Source organism: Andrena cerasifolii, chromosome 15, assembly GCF_050908995.1.
Source record: "Andrena cerasifolii isolate SP2316 chromosome 15, iyAndCera1_principal, whole genome shotgun sequence".
NCBI classification, from domain to species: Eukaryota; Metazoa; Arthropoda; class Insecta; order Hymenoptera; family Andrenidae; genus Andrena; species Andrena cerasifolii.
In genome coordinates this window covers 1,299,957-1,316,294 of record NC_135132.1, presented here as the reverse complement: position 1 = coordinate 1,316,294, position 16,338 = coordinate 1,299,957, and the positions used below count along the sequence as shown (strand labels likewise).

The following is a 16,338-nucleotide window of genomic DNA, read 5'->3' as shown; positions in this document are numbered from 1 at the left end:
TGATAGATATCGGTATTAGTATAAGAATATTGTTTCAATTAATATATTGACACTGCAAAGTGTAATTAAGAATGTTCCTTCTATTTATTGCAGGCACCTGTTATTCAAAAATTAGTCATTTTTTGCTTTCTGGTAACAGATATTTTTCAGATCAGGCACACTGGAACGATTGGAAGCTCAAAGAGACGAGAAACTAACTGGACACATTATTCTTCTTCAAGCAAGATGTAGAGGCTATCTGGCACGTCGTAAGCTCAACGCTTTGAAAGTATGTCATGACATCTTTTTACCTTTGTAAAAGTGTTCCTTCACTTGCCAGTCTACAGTATTCACTCATGTCGAGACATTTCTAAATACTTTATTTATTGATATATATCATTCTAAATGTTTAGTTTATTTAACGTATAATAAATACTGTTTAGATCAATTCCACATTTATATAAAATAATTTCTCTTTTATCTGCGTTTTTATAAAATTTTAAGAATAAGGATTTATAACTATCCTATCAATCTTATATCTATAAAATCATAAGTGACGATTTCATTGTTTTTTATCGATTATGTCACGTTTTCCGTAACGCTTTAAATGTCACGTTCTCCGTAACGCATTAAATGTCACGTTTTTTGTAACGCTTTAAAGTGGGGATATTATACATAATACAGATATGTGTTTGGTGTCCTTCTTTTCAATATTTATACAGATTTAATGGAATACTGTTCGAATTCAAAATTCACGTTGCGTTTTAAAATTAAAGACAAAAACATCTCGGAAGTCATAGCTTTTAATCGATTATGCCACGATTTGTGAAATGCTTTAAATTAAGGTTATTTAAAAAGTGTTTGGTGTCCTCCTTTTCTACATTTTTCCAGGTTTAATGGAATACTGTTGGAATATTAAATTCATGTTGTGTTTTAAAATAAGGCGAATGTCCCAATTTCTGCTCATTTAAGAGGTTACTCGTCATAAAGGTGTAAAAAATTTGTTTGTGATTAAAATTTGCAGAGTAATTGATTAATTCTTCAATAATAAATCAGCCAAATCAAAAACTATTTAAGAAAGATATTTCAAGATACTTAACTATTAGTAATTTGTAATTAAATACAATGCTCTAAATGTCCGTATTTCCGCTCACGAAAAATAGCGATGTACGTATTTCTACTCACCATTTGTACCAATTTCTGCTCACATAATCTGTTGCTTTTTCAGGTAGAATTAAGTTACATCTTTTATGGAGATGTTTTCTAACACAACAGTAAAGCATAAAATAATGATTAACAAAAAATAAAATGCCTTCGAATAGAAATAGAGGTCACAGCATATATTGAATTACGTTATGTTACTAAAATTTTGGTGAGTAGAAATGCGGACATGACGGTGATTCACTTGACCCTAAACCTAATCACCTGTTTTCTACTTAAAAAATTAAATATAGTAAAAAATCTACACCCGTAACACAATACGGTATCTGTTTTTATTATGAAATAAAAACTTTTACTGCAAAAACTATTTTCTGCCCAATTATCGATTACCAATAGTGACGCTGTTCCTTAGTACAACCAGCTAGAACACGGTCGAAAAATTTTGATTAGCCCCAAGCTCGTGCAACACTCGCGTAACTATTCAAATAATTTAGAATTATTTTGTTGCAACTATAGCACAAACGTAACGCTTATAATAACAAGAAAAATATGAAATGAGCAGAAATGGGGACATGAGCAGAAATTGGGACATTCGCCTTAATAAATAAAAAAATCATGAAAGTTATTGTTTTTAATCGTCACGGTCTGTGTAACGCTTTAACATGGGGTTATTGTAAATCATAAAGATACATTTCTACATTTATCTAAGATTTATAGATAGAGGGTAGATTAATGGAAGGCTGTTGGGTAATTGTGGGAGAGATGCCGCACTGGGAGAGACGCCGCACCTTCGGTATTTCAGGGTTATCGTTAATAAAATTCAACACTGTCGATTTTATTTGCTTTAGGCTGTTCGTTTAGGTTAGATTAATAAGCGAGAACGTGTTTCCATTATTACTTTTAAAGATTTTGCTATTTTGCGAAGTAAGCCAACCGCACTTTGCCTCAATAGTTATACGACTAGTTTAGTTTTGCTATCGTAGTAGTTAAAAGTTCAGTTTTTCGTGATATAACTTTTGTAATACGTTAAGGAACTCTGTGGGATACTTCTCGGTCAGAATAGGTCATATTGGACATAGCACTTGGAAATACGAAAGTGCGGCGTCTCTTCCGGGCATTTGGGATAGATGCTGCACTTTTATGCGCACTGTATCGGAAGGTACCTAAGTCGACTAAATCATGCTTTTAATGTTAAAAATACAAACAGAGTGTCTCAAAATAGATACCGCGATATCCCAAGGGAAATTATTTATTTTTTAATGACAAATCTGATAATCCAAATATATTTGTGGGCTTGTTACACTGGTTTTCCACATTTTATTTTTATTTTATGTGTAACGAATGTGGAAGGAAGAAGAAAAGATAATTAAATTCAGAAAAACAGAAATAATATCTGTACCTATTTATTTTTCCAATTTTATTGTATTTTATAACTGTAAATTAAAAAGATGTTTCATTTTACTTTGCTTTTACTATTTTTTTTAAATAGAAAGTTAAAATTAATAAGTTTAAATGGAAAATTAAACGTTTATTTAAATGCGGCACCACGCCCGCACGTGCGGCGTCTCTTCTAAAAAATGGATGTTTTTAGTTTCAATTTTTTAAGGGTGACAAATATTGAAATTTTGATTTTCTTTAATGCTAGTAGTAGGGCAAGATGTTCAACTAATAATATGTATCCTTGGAACAAATTTTCGTTGCAAAATTTAGACACGGTGACAATTTTGCGTAAGGTGCGGCAACTGTCCCACAATTACCCTACTTCCGAAAAACCTCCATGCCCCGATTGGTTGAAATTTTAAACATAAATTCGTTTAAGTAAAAAATGATGATTTTTGGCAACTCCAAAAAAAATTTTAACCATTTGACCGCTACTCACTCTATTACCGACACAAACGTAATCGTGGGAATTAAATATGTATATCAAAGATCACTTTGTTCCTACAATTTTTCGCAATTCTTTTGCGCGGTAAAGATCACGGTTTGGTCTGGGTTACTCAGGAGTTTTTTTTATTATATAATTGCTATTTTTTCGGGATTGATTCAATTTTTTCTACCCCTTTTTGTAAGTTTTTAAAGGTTTGTCCATTATACATTATACTACATTGTGTCGATAAGGTAGGGAATGACATGAAATTAATTCATGTTGAAATCAAAACATGTGTTTGTTGTCTATCTTTTCTACACTTTCCAAGTTTAATGGAATACTGTTCAAATTTAAAATTCTACAACCATCTGGCGCCTTCGGCACCCAACACCCTCGGGAAATCATTGCGCTCACCCTGTGATCATTAATTTAAGGGTTTATTTGTTTAACAAAAGACTTTATTTGTTTGTCAATTTTTTGTTACAAACAAATCTGCATTACTAACTTGCAATTCGAAGTGTGCTTTGTAATAAATATTCATCGAACATTGTTGACTTTACACATTCACGGAAACACAAAATCTGATTAAAAGATAAATATTTAATTTACATTTTGTAATTTAGACTCCATTAAATAAGAGATCGCGTAATTAATAGCAATGAAGATGACGACAGTGGCTCGGTACCTAATCAGGTAGCGAAAAAATCTGCAGAACGTGTTAGAGAATTTAGAGAACCGCAACGACACTGCAAGAAGAACAGGGAACTTCTACATCTAAACAGCCAGCGGTAACACCTGTTGAATATAAAAGAGAAAGTACGAAACGACAATGACTACTCCCGATTAAATTACAAAGAAATTACTGTAACAGGGCCTCCTTTTGCACATTTGTAGATTTGAATGTAAAAATGTCTCTTCGAGAAAGAAAAATAAGTGATAATGAAGATAGTTGCTCGGTATCGAATCCGCCATTGGAAAAATCTGCTGAACGTGTTAGAGACTTTCGGGAACGACGACGACGGCTACGCGAAGAAGAGAGGACTTCGTCATCTAAGCAGCTAGCGAAAACACCTGCTGAACGAAAAAGAGAAAGTAGGGAACGGCAAAGACAACTGCAAGAGGAACGGGTTGCATTGACATTCAAACAGCTAGCGACAACATCCACAGAACATATGAGGAAATTCAGGGAACGACGACAGACTTTAATTCAGACAAATAACCTCGATTTAGTAACAGCTCGCTATATCAGAGATATGACCGAAAAGTGCCGACATTGTAACAGAATTTTTTTGAAAAATGAATTTTGCAAAAAGAGTTGCTGTCATAATGGTAAGGTGAGATTATTAGAATTACCTCCATTCCCGATTGAATTGCAACAAATTTTCTGTGATAGAACCTTTAAAAAGATATCGGTATGTTTAACTCGATGTTTGCTCTTGCAACATTTCAAGCAGATATAACAACAGATAAACGGCTTCCGGTTCTGAAAGTACAGGAGCAGGTTCATCATATTGCTCCAACATCTCTTTTTGGATCTACTAATAAATCGTAATTGTGGTCAGATTTATATGTATGAACCTGATATTGCTTTGAGACATAGGACAAACTTCGGAACAGGTACTGAATTATTCCGTTACATTGGGGTGAAGTAACAGAAATATTAGAAAAGCATAATCCATACGTTGAGAAATACAGAGAATTAAAAGATGTAGTAGAAGAAAACTCTGATGAGTATTATTTATACTTTAACACTCTACTTAGCCTCTGACTCAACTCTTACGTCCGAAACCGAGATGGTGATTGGTGATTGATTCCGGAAAGTAAAGAGGGATGATCTTGCCCCGTCGCCTCCTCCGGCGTAACCGTAATCCATCCCTCGGGGCCGGTCAACGCTTCTTGGAGTATTAAAGATCGAGGAGGAAAAGAAGATGTGCGTGTGTGTTTCAGTTCTTGGGATCGTCAGCCAGACTCCCATCAATAGGGCTATAGCTGACGGTCCCTACCCTAGACACATGGGGACTTGGAGGAAATAAACTTGGAACTTGTATATATACGAACGAGAGTGGACGATAGGACTTGCGAGAAGAGTAGACCTCTAGCGGCGCCGGCGGAAACTAACCGGCGTGACCCATGTGGTGGGGCCGGGACGTCACACTGAAAAAAGAGTATATACAATACCTGTAACGTCTGAATGTACAGCGATTATTGTTTCAAAAGACGGAATCGTTTCAGACTTAGATTTATACCTTTATCGTCAATCGAGTAATGAAAGTGTAAGGCTACCAAAACTATCAAAACATATAGATCCCATGATTTTTCCACTATTATTTCCAAGTGGTGATTTAGGTTGGACAACGTTTATAAAGCAGACAAGAGAGAGTACAACAAAACAGATATCAGTGCTGCAGTACTATGCCTACCGTTTGATGTACAGAAACCAAAATCAGTTCAATCCTATTTATTATGGGGGCAGGTTACATCAGCAATACGTCATTCGTGCATACATTCGGATAGAAAATCAACATCTTAATTCCTTGCTACACAACCAAAAAAAACTGAGAATCAAGTTTTATCAGGGATTAATGGATCACGTATCAAGAAGTGAGATAATCCGGACAATTTTCAGAACCACGCAAGATTAGGCAATATATTCGTATTACCTTCTTCGTTTATAGGAAGTCCACGACATATGCAACAACTATATCAAGACATAATGGCCATAGTCATAAAACATGGAAGACCTGACCTTTTTATAACAATGACCTGCAATCCTGGTTGGCCAGAAATAAAAAGAGAACTGACAAATTTTCAGTAGCGTAAACTGGAATCGTGTGACACTCCATTACTTATTGTAAGAATATTTACTTGGAAATTTAAAGCTCTACTGAAAGAAATATTAGGCGGAAAATTATTTGTCGCTATAATTGCATACGCGTATACAATAGAATTGCAAAAACGTGGATTACCTCATGCACATATGCTGTTTACAATAAAACGCGATGAGAAACTAAAAACTCCAGAACGGATTGATAAATGCATACCGGCAGAAATACCAGAGGAGGGTGCTTTGAAAACAAAAGTCATTAGGCCGCGTCCAGATCTGAACCGAACGGCGAACTGAACGCCACTTGAGACTCCCTAATTGGGGGTGTCAAGTAATTTGAAAAAGCAAGATAAGTTGGTGATAAACGAAGAGTGTCCCACAGACCTTCCCAAGCGTACCTACGCCTACGGTTCGAAATGTCCACGGGACTCTCAGAATAGTTTCACCGTTCGCACGAGCACCATGTCCGCGGATCAAGCAGCCGCTGCGTATATCTGCATGTATTACATTTATAAAAAAAAAAAAAAAACAGACAGCAACGACGATTATTTTCAAATTCCGTGTTTTCTTTTGAAATGTCATTTCCAATTAAATTTAATATCAATTCAAAGTCACTCGGACACATTCGCGTAAAATTTTTGTAAAGTCCACCAGTAGTTTGAAACCGCATGTCCAACAATAACGCGGTACCACTATAAATTTCTTTATTTGAAAATAATCGTCTCTACCACCGCCGTCGTTGCTGTCTCTGTTTTTTTTTTTTTATATAAATGTAATACATGCAGATATACGCAGCGGCTGCTTGATCCGCGGACATGGTGCTCGTGCGAACGGTGAAACTATTCTGAGAGTCCCGTGGACGTTTCGAACCATAGGCGTAGGTACGCTTGGGAAGGTCTGTGGGACACTGTTCGTTTATCACCAACTTGTCTTGCTTCTCCAAACTACTCGACACCCCCAATGGCAAGGACGACAACAAGTGATGGTGGTGCGAGGAAGAGGGATGCACCACTACAGTTGTTTACCCTATGTGGGTTAGCCATTCCTCTGATGGTTCGGGACTTTACCGACATTGGCTGGGAACAGCCCGAACATCTCGGCGAGCCTGACTTTCCTTTGGTCGAGGGTCCAGATGTCCCTTCCATGGTGTCATATGGCAGGCAAACCTTCGGTCTGCACTACTCTAAGCACTCTCTGTCCTTCAATCTTTAGCTGTCGCGAGCCACGAGACTCTGTCTAAACGAACGCGGCATTAGGGAGTCTCAAGTGGCGTTCGGTGTGCCGTTCGGTTCAGATCTGGACGCGGCCTTACACAAACCGCACACGAGTGAATTACCGTGTTTAAGTGAAAACGGTGAATGGACAGTTAGTAGCAGTGGACAATTCAATGGTGGTTCCTTGTAATCCTTACCTATTAATGAAATACGATTGCCATAATAATGTGGAATATTGTACTTCAGTTGTGGCCACAATCTATATTCACAAATATATTCACAAAGAACACGATAGAACTAGAGCCAGTTTAAAAAGAAATGTTAACAGTAACGAAATAATTGAAGAGGAAAATCATAATGAAATTGCATCATCTGTTAAGAGCAGATATGTGGGACCTACAAAAGCGACTTGGGGAATATTGGAAATGCCTCTACTTATCCGGATGTTCACATACGATTTATAGATTACCTGTTGATTTGCATCTGCAACATACTGTACTCTACAAAAAAAAATGACAGCTTTGACAGCATATTTTAAAGTGAATAAAATAGATCCAGCTGGCAGAAATATCCTTTACAGAAATATACCGGAACACTATCGTGTGGATGCTAAGACAACGTGGATTAAACGTATAAGGAAAGAAGAAGTTACAGACTGGAAGAGTCTGTTTTGTTAGCCCAAAAGATTCTGAAAGATTTCACCTAAAATTATTATTGAACTTCGTTACAGGTGCCACATGTTATAATGATCTGACAGCTTATGAAGGAAAACGATATGCTACTTTTAGGGAAGATGCAGTAGCAAGAAATTTACTACACACTGAGGCTATTGTATACGAAATATTTGATGAGGCAGTTGAATGCGTGATGCCCCGTCGACTACGATTATTTTACATATTTGGGAAAAATACAAAAACTATTTCTGTGAATGATTTAACGATAACAAAGAATACCGAGCTTTACAAGCTGCTGAAATGAAAAAAAGTTGTTATATAGATCAATTACTTATACTGGATTGGCTTATGTCTTCGGTGCTGAGAAACAGTGATGAAAAAATTTACCTCGTGGTTGGACCTGGAGGAACTGGTAAACCGTATCCATATAATGGATTGATACATTTTCTGCGTGCAAACGACAGAAAAATGATCACTGTTGCATGGACAGGAATTGCTTCGATATTCTTGCCAAGAGGAACAACATCGCACTGTGTATTTAAATTGCTAAATGAAATAGATACATATTCAAAGTGCTATTTCAAAAATCCGAAAGATCTTCACTTATATGGAACAGACGTAATTATTTGGGACGAGGCTTCAATGGTTCCAAATAGGACAGTGGAAATGGTTGATGAATAGCTTCAAGATCTCTGTAATGATAGCACGTCTTTTGGTGATAAATTTGTAATCTTCAGTGGAGATTTTTGTCAAGTTTTACCTGTTATAAAATATGCCCTTCCACCACAAATTGGAAATTCCATTTTAAAATCAACTACAATATGATCCAAATGTACCCAATTAAAGTTATCAAAAAGTATGAGATCGTCTGATGTTGAACATGCAAACTGGTTATTAGCTATTGGCAACGGCATTATTGAAACTTTGGAGATTCAAGAATCCTGGAAATTATTAGACATCATTCGTGATATTTACAACAAATCCGTTTCCCCAAATACTGGTTTATCTGACAGAATAATAAAAAATTGAAATTGATGGAGAAGATCATTCCTATTTGAGTATAGATACAGCTAAACCTCGAGGAGTTGATCAAACAGATGCAGATGTGCAGTCGGAATATCAGATTAAATATTTGAATTCATAAAACTTTCCTGGATTCCCTGTGCATAAATTACATCTGAAAGTAGGATCAGTTGTCATGCTCATTCGAAATTTAAGCATTGAGGATGGCCTTTGCAATGGTACACGTTTACAAATAGTTAAATTGCATAAACATTTAATAGCCGGTAATATTATGACTGGTGATCACGCTGGAGAAGTTTTGTGCTCCTTCCACGTATTAAATTGGATACAGGCGATACAAATGCAAGCAAGTTACCATTCGTGTTACGCAGAAGACAATTTCCCATAGTCTTAGCATTTGCTGTAACTACTATTAAGTCTGAAGAACAAAGTTTTGATCTCTTTGGAATATACATCAACAGACCTTTATTCAGCCATGTACAATTATATGTTGCATTGTCAAGATGCCGCTCAAAAAATGGTATAAAAATTCAAAGTTCAGAAGTTATTGAAAATATTGTTTGCAAAGAAGTATTGTAAATAAAGATGTTCGAAATTTCAGACAGCTTATATTTTCGGTCTATATAAATCTAACAAATCCCGACATCTAATCCACAAACTAAAACACCTGCTGAACATAAAAGTGAATTTTGCAAAAAGTGTACCTGGAAGGAAAGGGGCAAGCGAAGCGACCCCTCGGGGGGTTGGGAGCCGAAGGCGCCAGGGGGGCACAGCCCCCTAGTACTGTTATAAAATATTTACGCTATTCACTATTTTAAAATAGACTCTTTAAATAAACTCCACCAACTTATTATTTTTAATAAAAGAAACTGCACTTTTTTCAATGAACGTTCTTCCTTGGATTACATCGATTTTGAAAATTCTGTTGACGGAAACGCATTATTCTTGTTAGTTTCAATATACCTATAAAATAATACTGTCCATAATAAATATTGGATCGACCAAAAAGTCTTTTTGTTTTTCTCCGTAGCATTTGGCAATGTGGCTTCATTCGCGCACATTGGCCTCTAATTTTTTTCGAAAGTATCAGATATCCTATTAACCAACCCAGTAATATTGTATGTTTCCATCGATGTATTATGAAGTTGTCATTTTTTGAAAAATGTTCGTTAATATAGTCCTATTTAACGTGACCATCGTATTAATTTTTTTTATCATACGAAAAAATGTTTATTTCAAAGGGTATTTTAAGCGGTATATTTTGCCTAACACGGGGTTGTATCTGATATCAAGGTGGATTTAATGACAAATAAGGGAACCATGACCTTCGCGATAAAAATTTTTGTCTGAACAAATTTTTATATATTTTCAACAGCAGATGACAAGAAACAACATTTTTCCGGATTATTAACAACTAGATAATAAATACAATCTGTTATAAGATACACGTCAGATGTGGTACCCATTATCCATTTGGACTTCGACTTATTCATCCGTCAACTAGAGATTTTTTACAAAACTCTGCGCTTATTCAATACACTCGTCTTTTGATTTACGCGGAGTATTGGTTCTACGTGGTCTTTTTTACGTAGCCCAAGAATATATACGTACAAGAGAATTGCTCGTGTACGTTGTAGAAATATTTATTTCACATATTTAACACAGAAATAATAATAATGAAAGTTCAGAAAAACAAATTCTATTCATTGTCGCTGTCAGTACTGTACAGTACTCCCAAGCAGTCAAAGCTTTCTTTTTAATTGGTTCGAATACTATTCTCATGAATCTCATCATTATAGGTAAATGTTGTAAGTCCGGGAGAGTAGAGTTCGACCACTTTTTGGAAAAGAAATTGTAGCATCGTTGTTTTTCGCATTCTTGTCGTTTCGTGCAAATTAAAGCAAAGCCCAAGCAATTTAGGGTATATATAAATTATACTGTGCGAAAATTTCAAATATTTATTTTCATTTTCAACCAAAAATATTGGCACTGCAACTGGTCGGTTTCACCCGCAATGTCGGGGTTAGACGGTCCACCCGCTACGGGTGAGACCGACCTTGAAAAATAACAAAAAGTGTAGCTTATAAAAAGTATAATACACGAGTATATTAATCGATATGTTATTTCTTCTTTAGTTTTCCACATAAATCGCAAAAATTCTCGTACTTGGAGCATCTATCGTGAAACCAACGGCTGCAGCGCATTTTAACCCAATCGTCGCTTTTCGAAGTTTCAAAATAATTTCCTCCGCATCTCACACATTCGTTTTCGTCTCGCTCTTCTAACGACATATCGCTCTCTCGAAGAATGGGACTGTCGCTCCTTGAATCTGAAGATTCTAACTGTTTTTTGCATTTCTTCTTAGGAATGGAAGAGTTCGTGTGTTTCTTTAAATTTCTTTTGCCCTTCTGTGCCCTAATCTGTTCTGAACTACTCAGAATGGTTGCAAGCTGCGTACCGCGTTTTCTGCGAACCACCTGTCGCACCTGTTTTTGGAATTGGTGAAATGTTAGGGTTGTTGTTGGAATTGCAAAATTTCGACCGGCTGCATTTACACCGATTCTACCATTTTCAACACATTCTATGTTATCTTTAAGCAGTTGCCATTCCATTTAGCTCTCCTATCACTTTTTCTTTTATAAGCCTTAGGCATTTCTTAATCTGTAAGAATATTATCGAGTACAGTAAACAGGACACATATAGGTAGTGTTTAGAAAACGTTTCGATGTCAGTTACAAGAATAAGAAATAAAAAATACGAACATGTTATGCCCCACTCGACATCTTACAACTTTCGTCTGAAACAATTTTTCGTACCATTCATATTTTTTCAGATAGTTACACTGTATATTTAACTAATGTGGTCGGATTTTCCCGCATTAACGTGGTTGGACTGTCCCGCATTATCGTGGTCGAACTATCCTATAATCAAGGGAGAGGATCGAACACCTTATAAAAAAAAAAATTAAAAACGAATACATACGTATTGTTGGTGTTACACCGTAGTTTTATGTACAGTAAGGAGCATAACTGAACCAATAACCACTAATTTTGTATAAATCTTTATTTATTGCTAAGAATGTAGAAGAATATTAAAAAATGAACATTACAGTAAGTTTTATTACAGTTAGAAGGAACATCAGAAATTTTTTCAACAATTAATGTCTCCTCGTTTAGCACTGACAAACAAAATGGATTGACTCGGTTTTGCACCGGTCAGTAAAAGGAATGTTTATGTGGAATGTTTCAGCAGTATGTTTACATCTAGCAGTTTGATATGTTTACAAAATATTAGTTTACGTCTCAGCACTCAGTTTCTAGCAATCAGTCGAACGGAAAAGTACGCAAGTGAATTACAGCAAATATGAAGAAAATTGCTTGAAATTGTTTAAAAAAAGTAATTTCTGTTTTGAATGACGCCTTGTCAACACGTCAGACGGCGAAAAATTGTAGTGTTAGTCAGTCGACAGTGCAGAGAATAAGAAAAAAATACTGTAAAAATATGTTATTAAATGTTGGAGGAAGACCAAAAAAATTATCACCGCAGGATGAACGAAGAATTATACGGTTTGTCACATCTGGTGAAGCTGCAAGTGCAACCATGGCCGCAAAAATTATTAAAAGAAGATACGGATATACAAGTAAGCAAGTGGACAGCACAAAGAACCCTCAGAGGAGCTGAGTTTAGAAGCATTAAGAAAAAAAGAAGCCGATGTTATCGAAGAGAAATATAAAACTTCGTTTGGAATTTGCTAAAAAATATCAAAACTGGACAACTACTGAATGGGAACGGGTTATTTGGTCAGACGAGACCAAAATTAATAGAATTTGTTCAGATGGCATGTCATGGTGCCGGATTCGTAAAAATGAAAGGCTCAAACCACGACATGTAAAGCAAACGGTAAAACATGGAGGCGTATCCCTAATGTTTTGGGGTTGCCTAACAGCATTTGGCGTTGGATCACTGCACCGAATTAATGGCATCATGAATCAGTACATGTACAAGGATATTTTACAAGATCATCTCATAGACGCTGTTGAAAATATGCCTTTTGAAGATGAAAATGTAATTTTCATGCATGACCGAGACCCTAAGCACACTGCTAAAAGTGTGAAAAATTGGCTCGGTACAAAAAAATTTTCTGTTCTGGATTGACCTGCACACAGCCCCGACTTCAACGGGGTTTACTAAAAAGACGACTTCGGGATTCATATGACTCCCAACCAACTTCAATCGCAGATTTGTACGATAGAATTCAAGAACAGTGGGAAAAAATATCTCCGGATTATTGCAAAAAATTAATAGAAAATATGCCGAAGCGAATTAGTGCAGTTTTGCAAGCAAAAGGGTTGTGGACGAAATATTAAAAAAAATATATATATTAAAAATTGCCAAATATTGGACGTGGTGCAAAACCGAGTCAATCCATTTTGTTTGTCAGTGCTAAACGAGGAGAGATTAATTATTGAAAAAATTTCTGATGTTACTTCTAACTGTAATAAAACTTACTATAATGTTCATTTTTTAATATGCTTCTACATTCTTAGCAATAAATAAAGATTTATACAAAACTAGTGTTTATTGGTTCAGTTATGCTCCTTACTGTATATTATATCCCCCAATATCGGAAGAGTGTAAATAAACTTACCTGTTTTTCAAATAACACCAACACTATAACTTGGTCTAAAAACTTTCAGCCTCGCATAAAGTCTTAACTGCATCTTATAATTCAAATACGGATTTGTAACAATGGTGAATGTGAGGTAAACAATAAGCGCATTAATTTGTTTCGTGTCAGTGACACACAGCGCCCTATCTTGCATCGGTCTGAAACTATCAACACTGGCCGGACTCTCCCGGTGGTCGATCTATACCGGACTTACCCTACATATTTAGCACTTCTTCAATTTCATATAATAAATATATGTTTTCTGACCCCGTAAAACTCAGACCACGTATAAAAATTGTACCTATACGTAGGAATTATTTACCGCTGGAAAAAAAATCGCGTATCAAAAATACCGCATAAATTGAGAGATGAGTAAAAAGAGTAGTGAAATAGGAGTAAATATAAACTTAAACTCAATACGCCTCTACGAGTCACGGATTTCCCACTTTTACACGAGTTAATATCAGTGTGTAACGTTAATTTAAACTTTGTTGTGTCTCAGAAGCAAACACGGGGTGCAAAGAGTTAACAAGACAGTTTCTCAGTTCATCGTGCACGTGTAGCTTACAAGAGTATAAATTTAATGTTTTCAAGTCGCTCAATTGAACAAACAATCAAATGCAAGCCAACCAGCACGGTCTCCTGATTTAATGCCATTCATTTATTTCCATGGAGAACTGTTAAACGTAGCGTACCTACGTATAGGTATGCAAATATTCCAATAAACCAACAAACTAGTACCATTCAAATGATTGAACTATTGAAACGTTGATTCATAACTCGTCTGTAAGAATGTTTTAAAGTGGATGATCACTATTTTAAGCACTTTTTTAAGAATGAAATTGTCAGCAAAGGTATATATGTATATAATATCAAGACGGAAGGTGTTTTCTATAATATAAATTGTATCCCTTTTAGTATTCTTCGAAATTGGTTTAAGGGGATGTTCCGGTCTAGAGCTCATAAAAATAGGTGATATTTAATCGGACTTTTTGCATTGTATTAAGGACGTCTCAAACTATATGTATATTGTAATTAATCATTGCAAACCGGACTGGGGAGTTCTCAAAGTCGAGGTGTCAAAAAATTCATCCAAAACGGTGGAACTTGTAGCACCTAAACCACTGGTCTGAAATAAGAAACAATGCCTGATTATTAAAGGGCATGGAACTCCCTAGTTTGCATACCATTAAAAATGACAAAAAATGACATTTGAAATCATCTTTTGCCCGTATTTTTCGTCCTTTCAAGGGCTTTAAAAATTACAAATTTTCAAAATTTTTTAAAGTGTTAGTGGCTTCTCCACTACACAGAAGTACATTCTTCAAACTAAAAAATGTTTCAGTCGAATTGGATAATAACTTTTCGAGATATGGAATCCACCGATTTTAAGAACACTGTTTCGAGAAAAACGCGTTTAAAGTTTTACGCGAGCTCCGAGTGGCTGGGTTTTACCTGCGCGTTCGCCGCTACTCCAATGCTTCTAACTTTAGGAATTTTTTCGAATTTCACAAAATCACTTTACACACGTATTCTTAAAAGGTTGAAAATTCGAAATATGAAAGAAAAAAAATCGATTGTTTACCGGAATCTGTCCTTAAAGAAATATTCATGTCATTAGGAGCATCTGAAGGTCTCGTTACCTTCATTGTAGTTGAATTCATCTTGATAAGTGTTTTTATTGTATGTGTCCATACAAATATATAGCCCCATTTAATACAACATAAATGGCCTTAAAACCTAGGAAAGTATGGTTCTGCGAAACATGTCGTGTCAGTTGTATGTATCATTTTCAAACACTTCGTTCGTGTAAAAGTTTTTGTATCATCAAAACCAACAAACATATTTACGATGGTCACCCAAATATGACACCCTGGACACAGTTAATTTCATAGTACCTCCATTATATATTAGTCACTTACGCATTTCCTTTAACTTATTTTGTTGGAATCAATAAATTAAATTAATTTTGATTTACATTCACTTATCGTTGATCATTCACTAACAAAACTTCTCTCATCATATTTTTAACGATACTTATTTGTTTGCTCTTGAATGTGTAGTACTACACTTTGATAACACTGTACATCAAAATTAAACTTTTTTTCTGTTCTGTAACATTCAATAGCCGTTTCTTATAGATTTTTAGTGCGCTGAAAACGAATCCACAAACCGTTTGCCGCCATAACCCTCAGTTTTCGAGAAATTCGTTTTTGAAAAAAAATGACAATTTTCAACTTTGAACATCTTTTGTGTTGAAACAATAATGGTTATTCGGTTGCATGGTCTGTCAAATTATTCTATGAACCTTCGCGAACACAACGATATAAGTTATTGTTTTAATTATGAGCATTTGAATATGTTTAAACATCGATCAAAGGAAAAAGGACACCCGAAATGCACCAATTTTTGCAGATATTTTGCTATATATTTTAAAAACTAAGGGTCTAGGAGAAAATTCAACTACTCCACGCGATGCAGCAGAAATTTTTCTTTCGGAAACCACCAACAGAAGTGGTAAGTCACGTTTTGTTTTCAATACAGAAGCGAAATAGTTTGGCAAAACGTGCGGCGTCGACAGTGGTGGTCAACGGCGGCGCGCGATCCACTGCCGCTCAGCGTCACACAATCGCTTAACGCGCGTGACTACCACTGTCCGCGCCGCACGTTTTGCCAAACTATTTCGCTTCTTTATTGAAAACAAAATGTGACTTACCACTTCTGTTGATGCTTTCCGAAGGAAAAATGTCCGCTGCATCGCGTGGAATGGTCAGATTTTCTCCTAGACCCTTCGTTTTGGAAATAAATTTAAAGATATCTTCAAAAATGAGTGCATTTCGGGTGTACTTTTCCTTTTGATCGTTGTTTAAACGTACTTAACTGTTCATAATGCAATAATAACTTATACCGCTGTGTTCGGGAGAGTT

General features: G+C 35.7%; 1 protein-coding gene across 11 annotated transcripts in view; it reads left to right on the top strand.

The window, feature by feature from the left end:
- The window catches only part of LOC143377162 (unconventional myosin-XVIIIa), a 390,650-nt gene that overhangs the window by 350,072 nt on the left and 24,240 nt on the right, over positions 1–16,338 (top strand). For all 11 annotated transcript variants that reach the window (XM_076828160.1, XM_076828159.1, XM_076828157.1 and 8 more), the window contains one exon: positions 140–268. In XM_076828160.1, the coding sequence (XP_076684275.1) occupies positions 140–268 (129 nt within the window). The remainder of the gene's footprint in view (positions 1–139; positions 269–16,338) is intronic.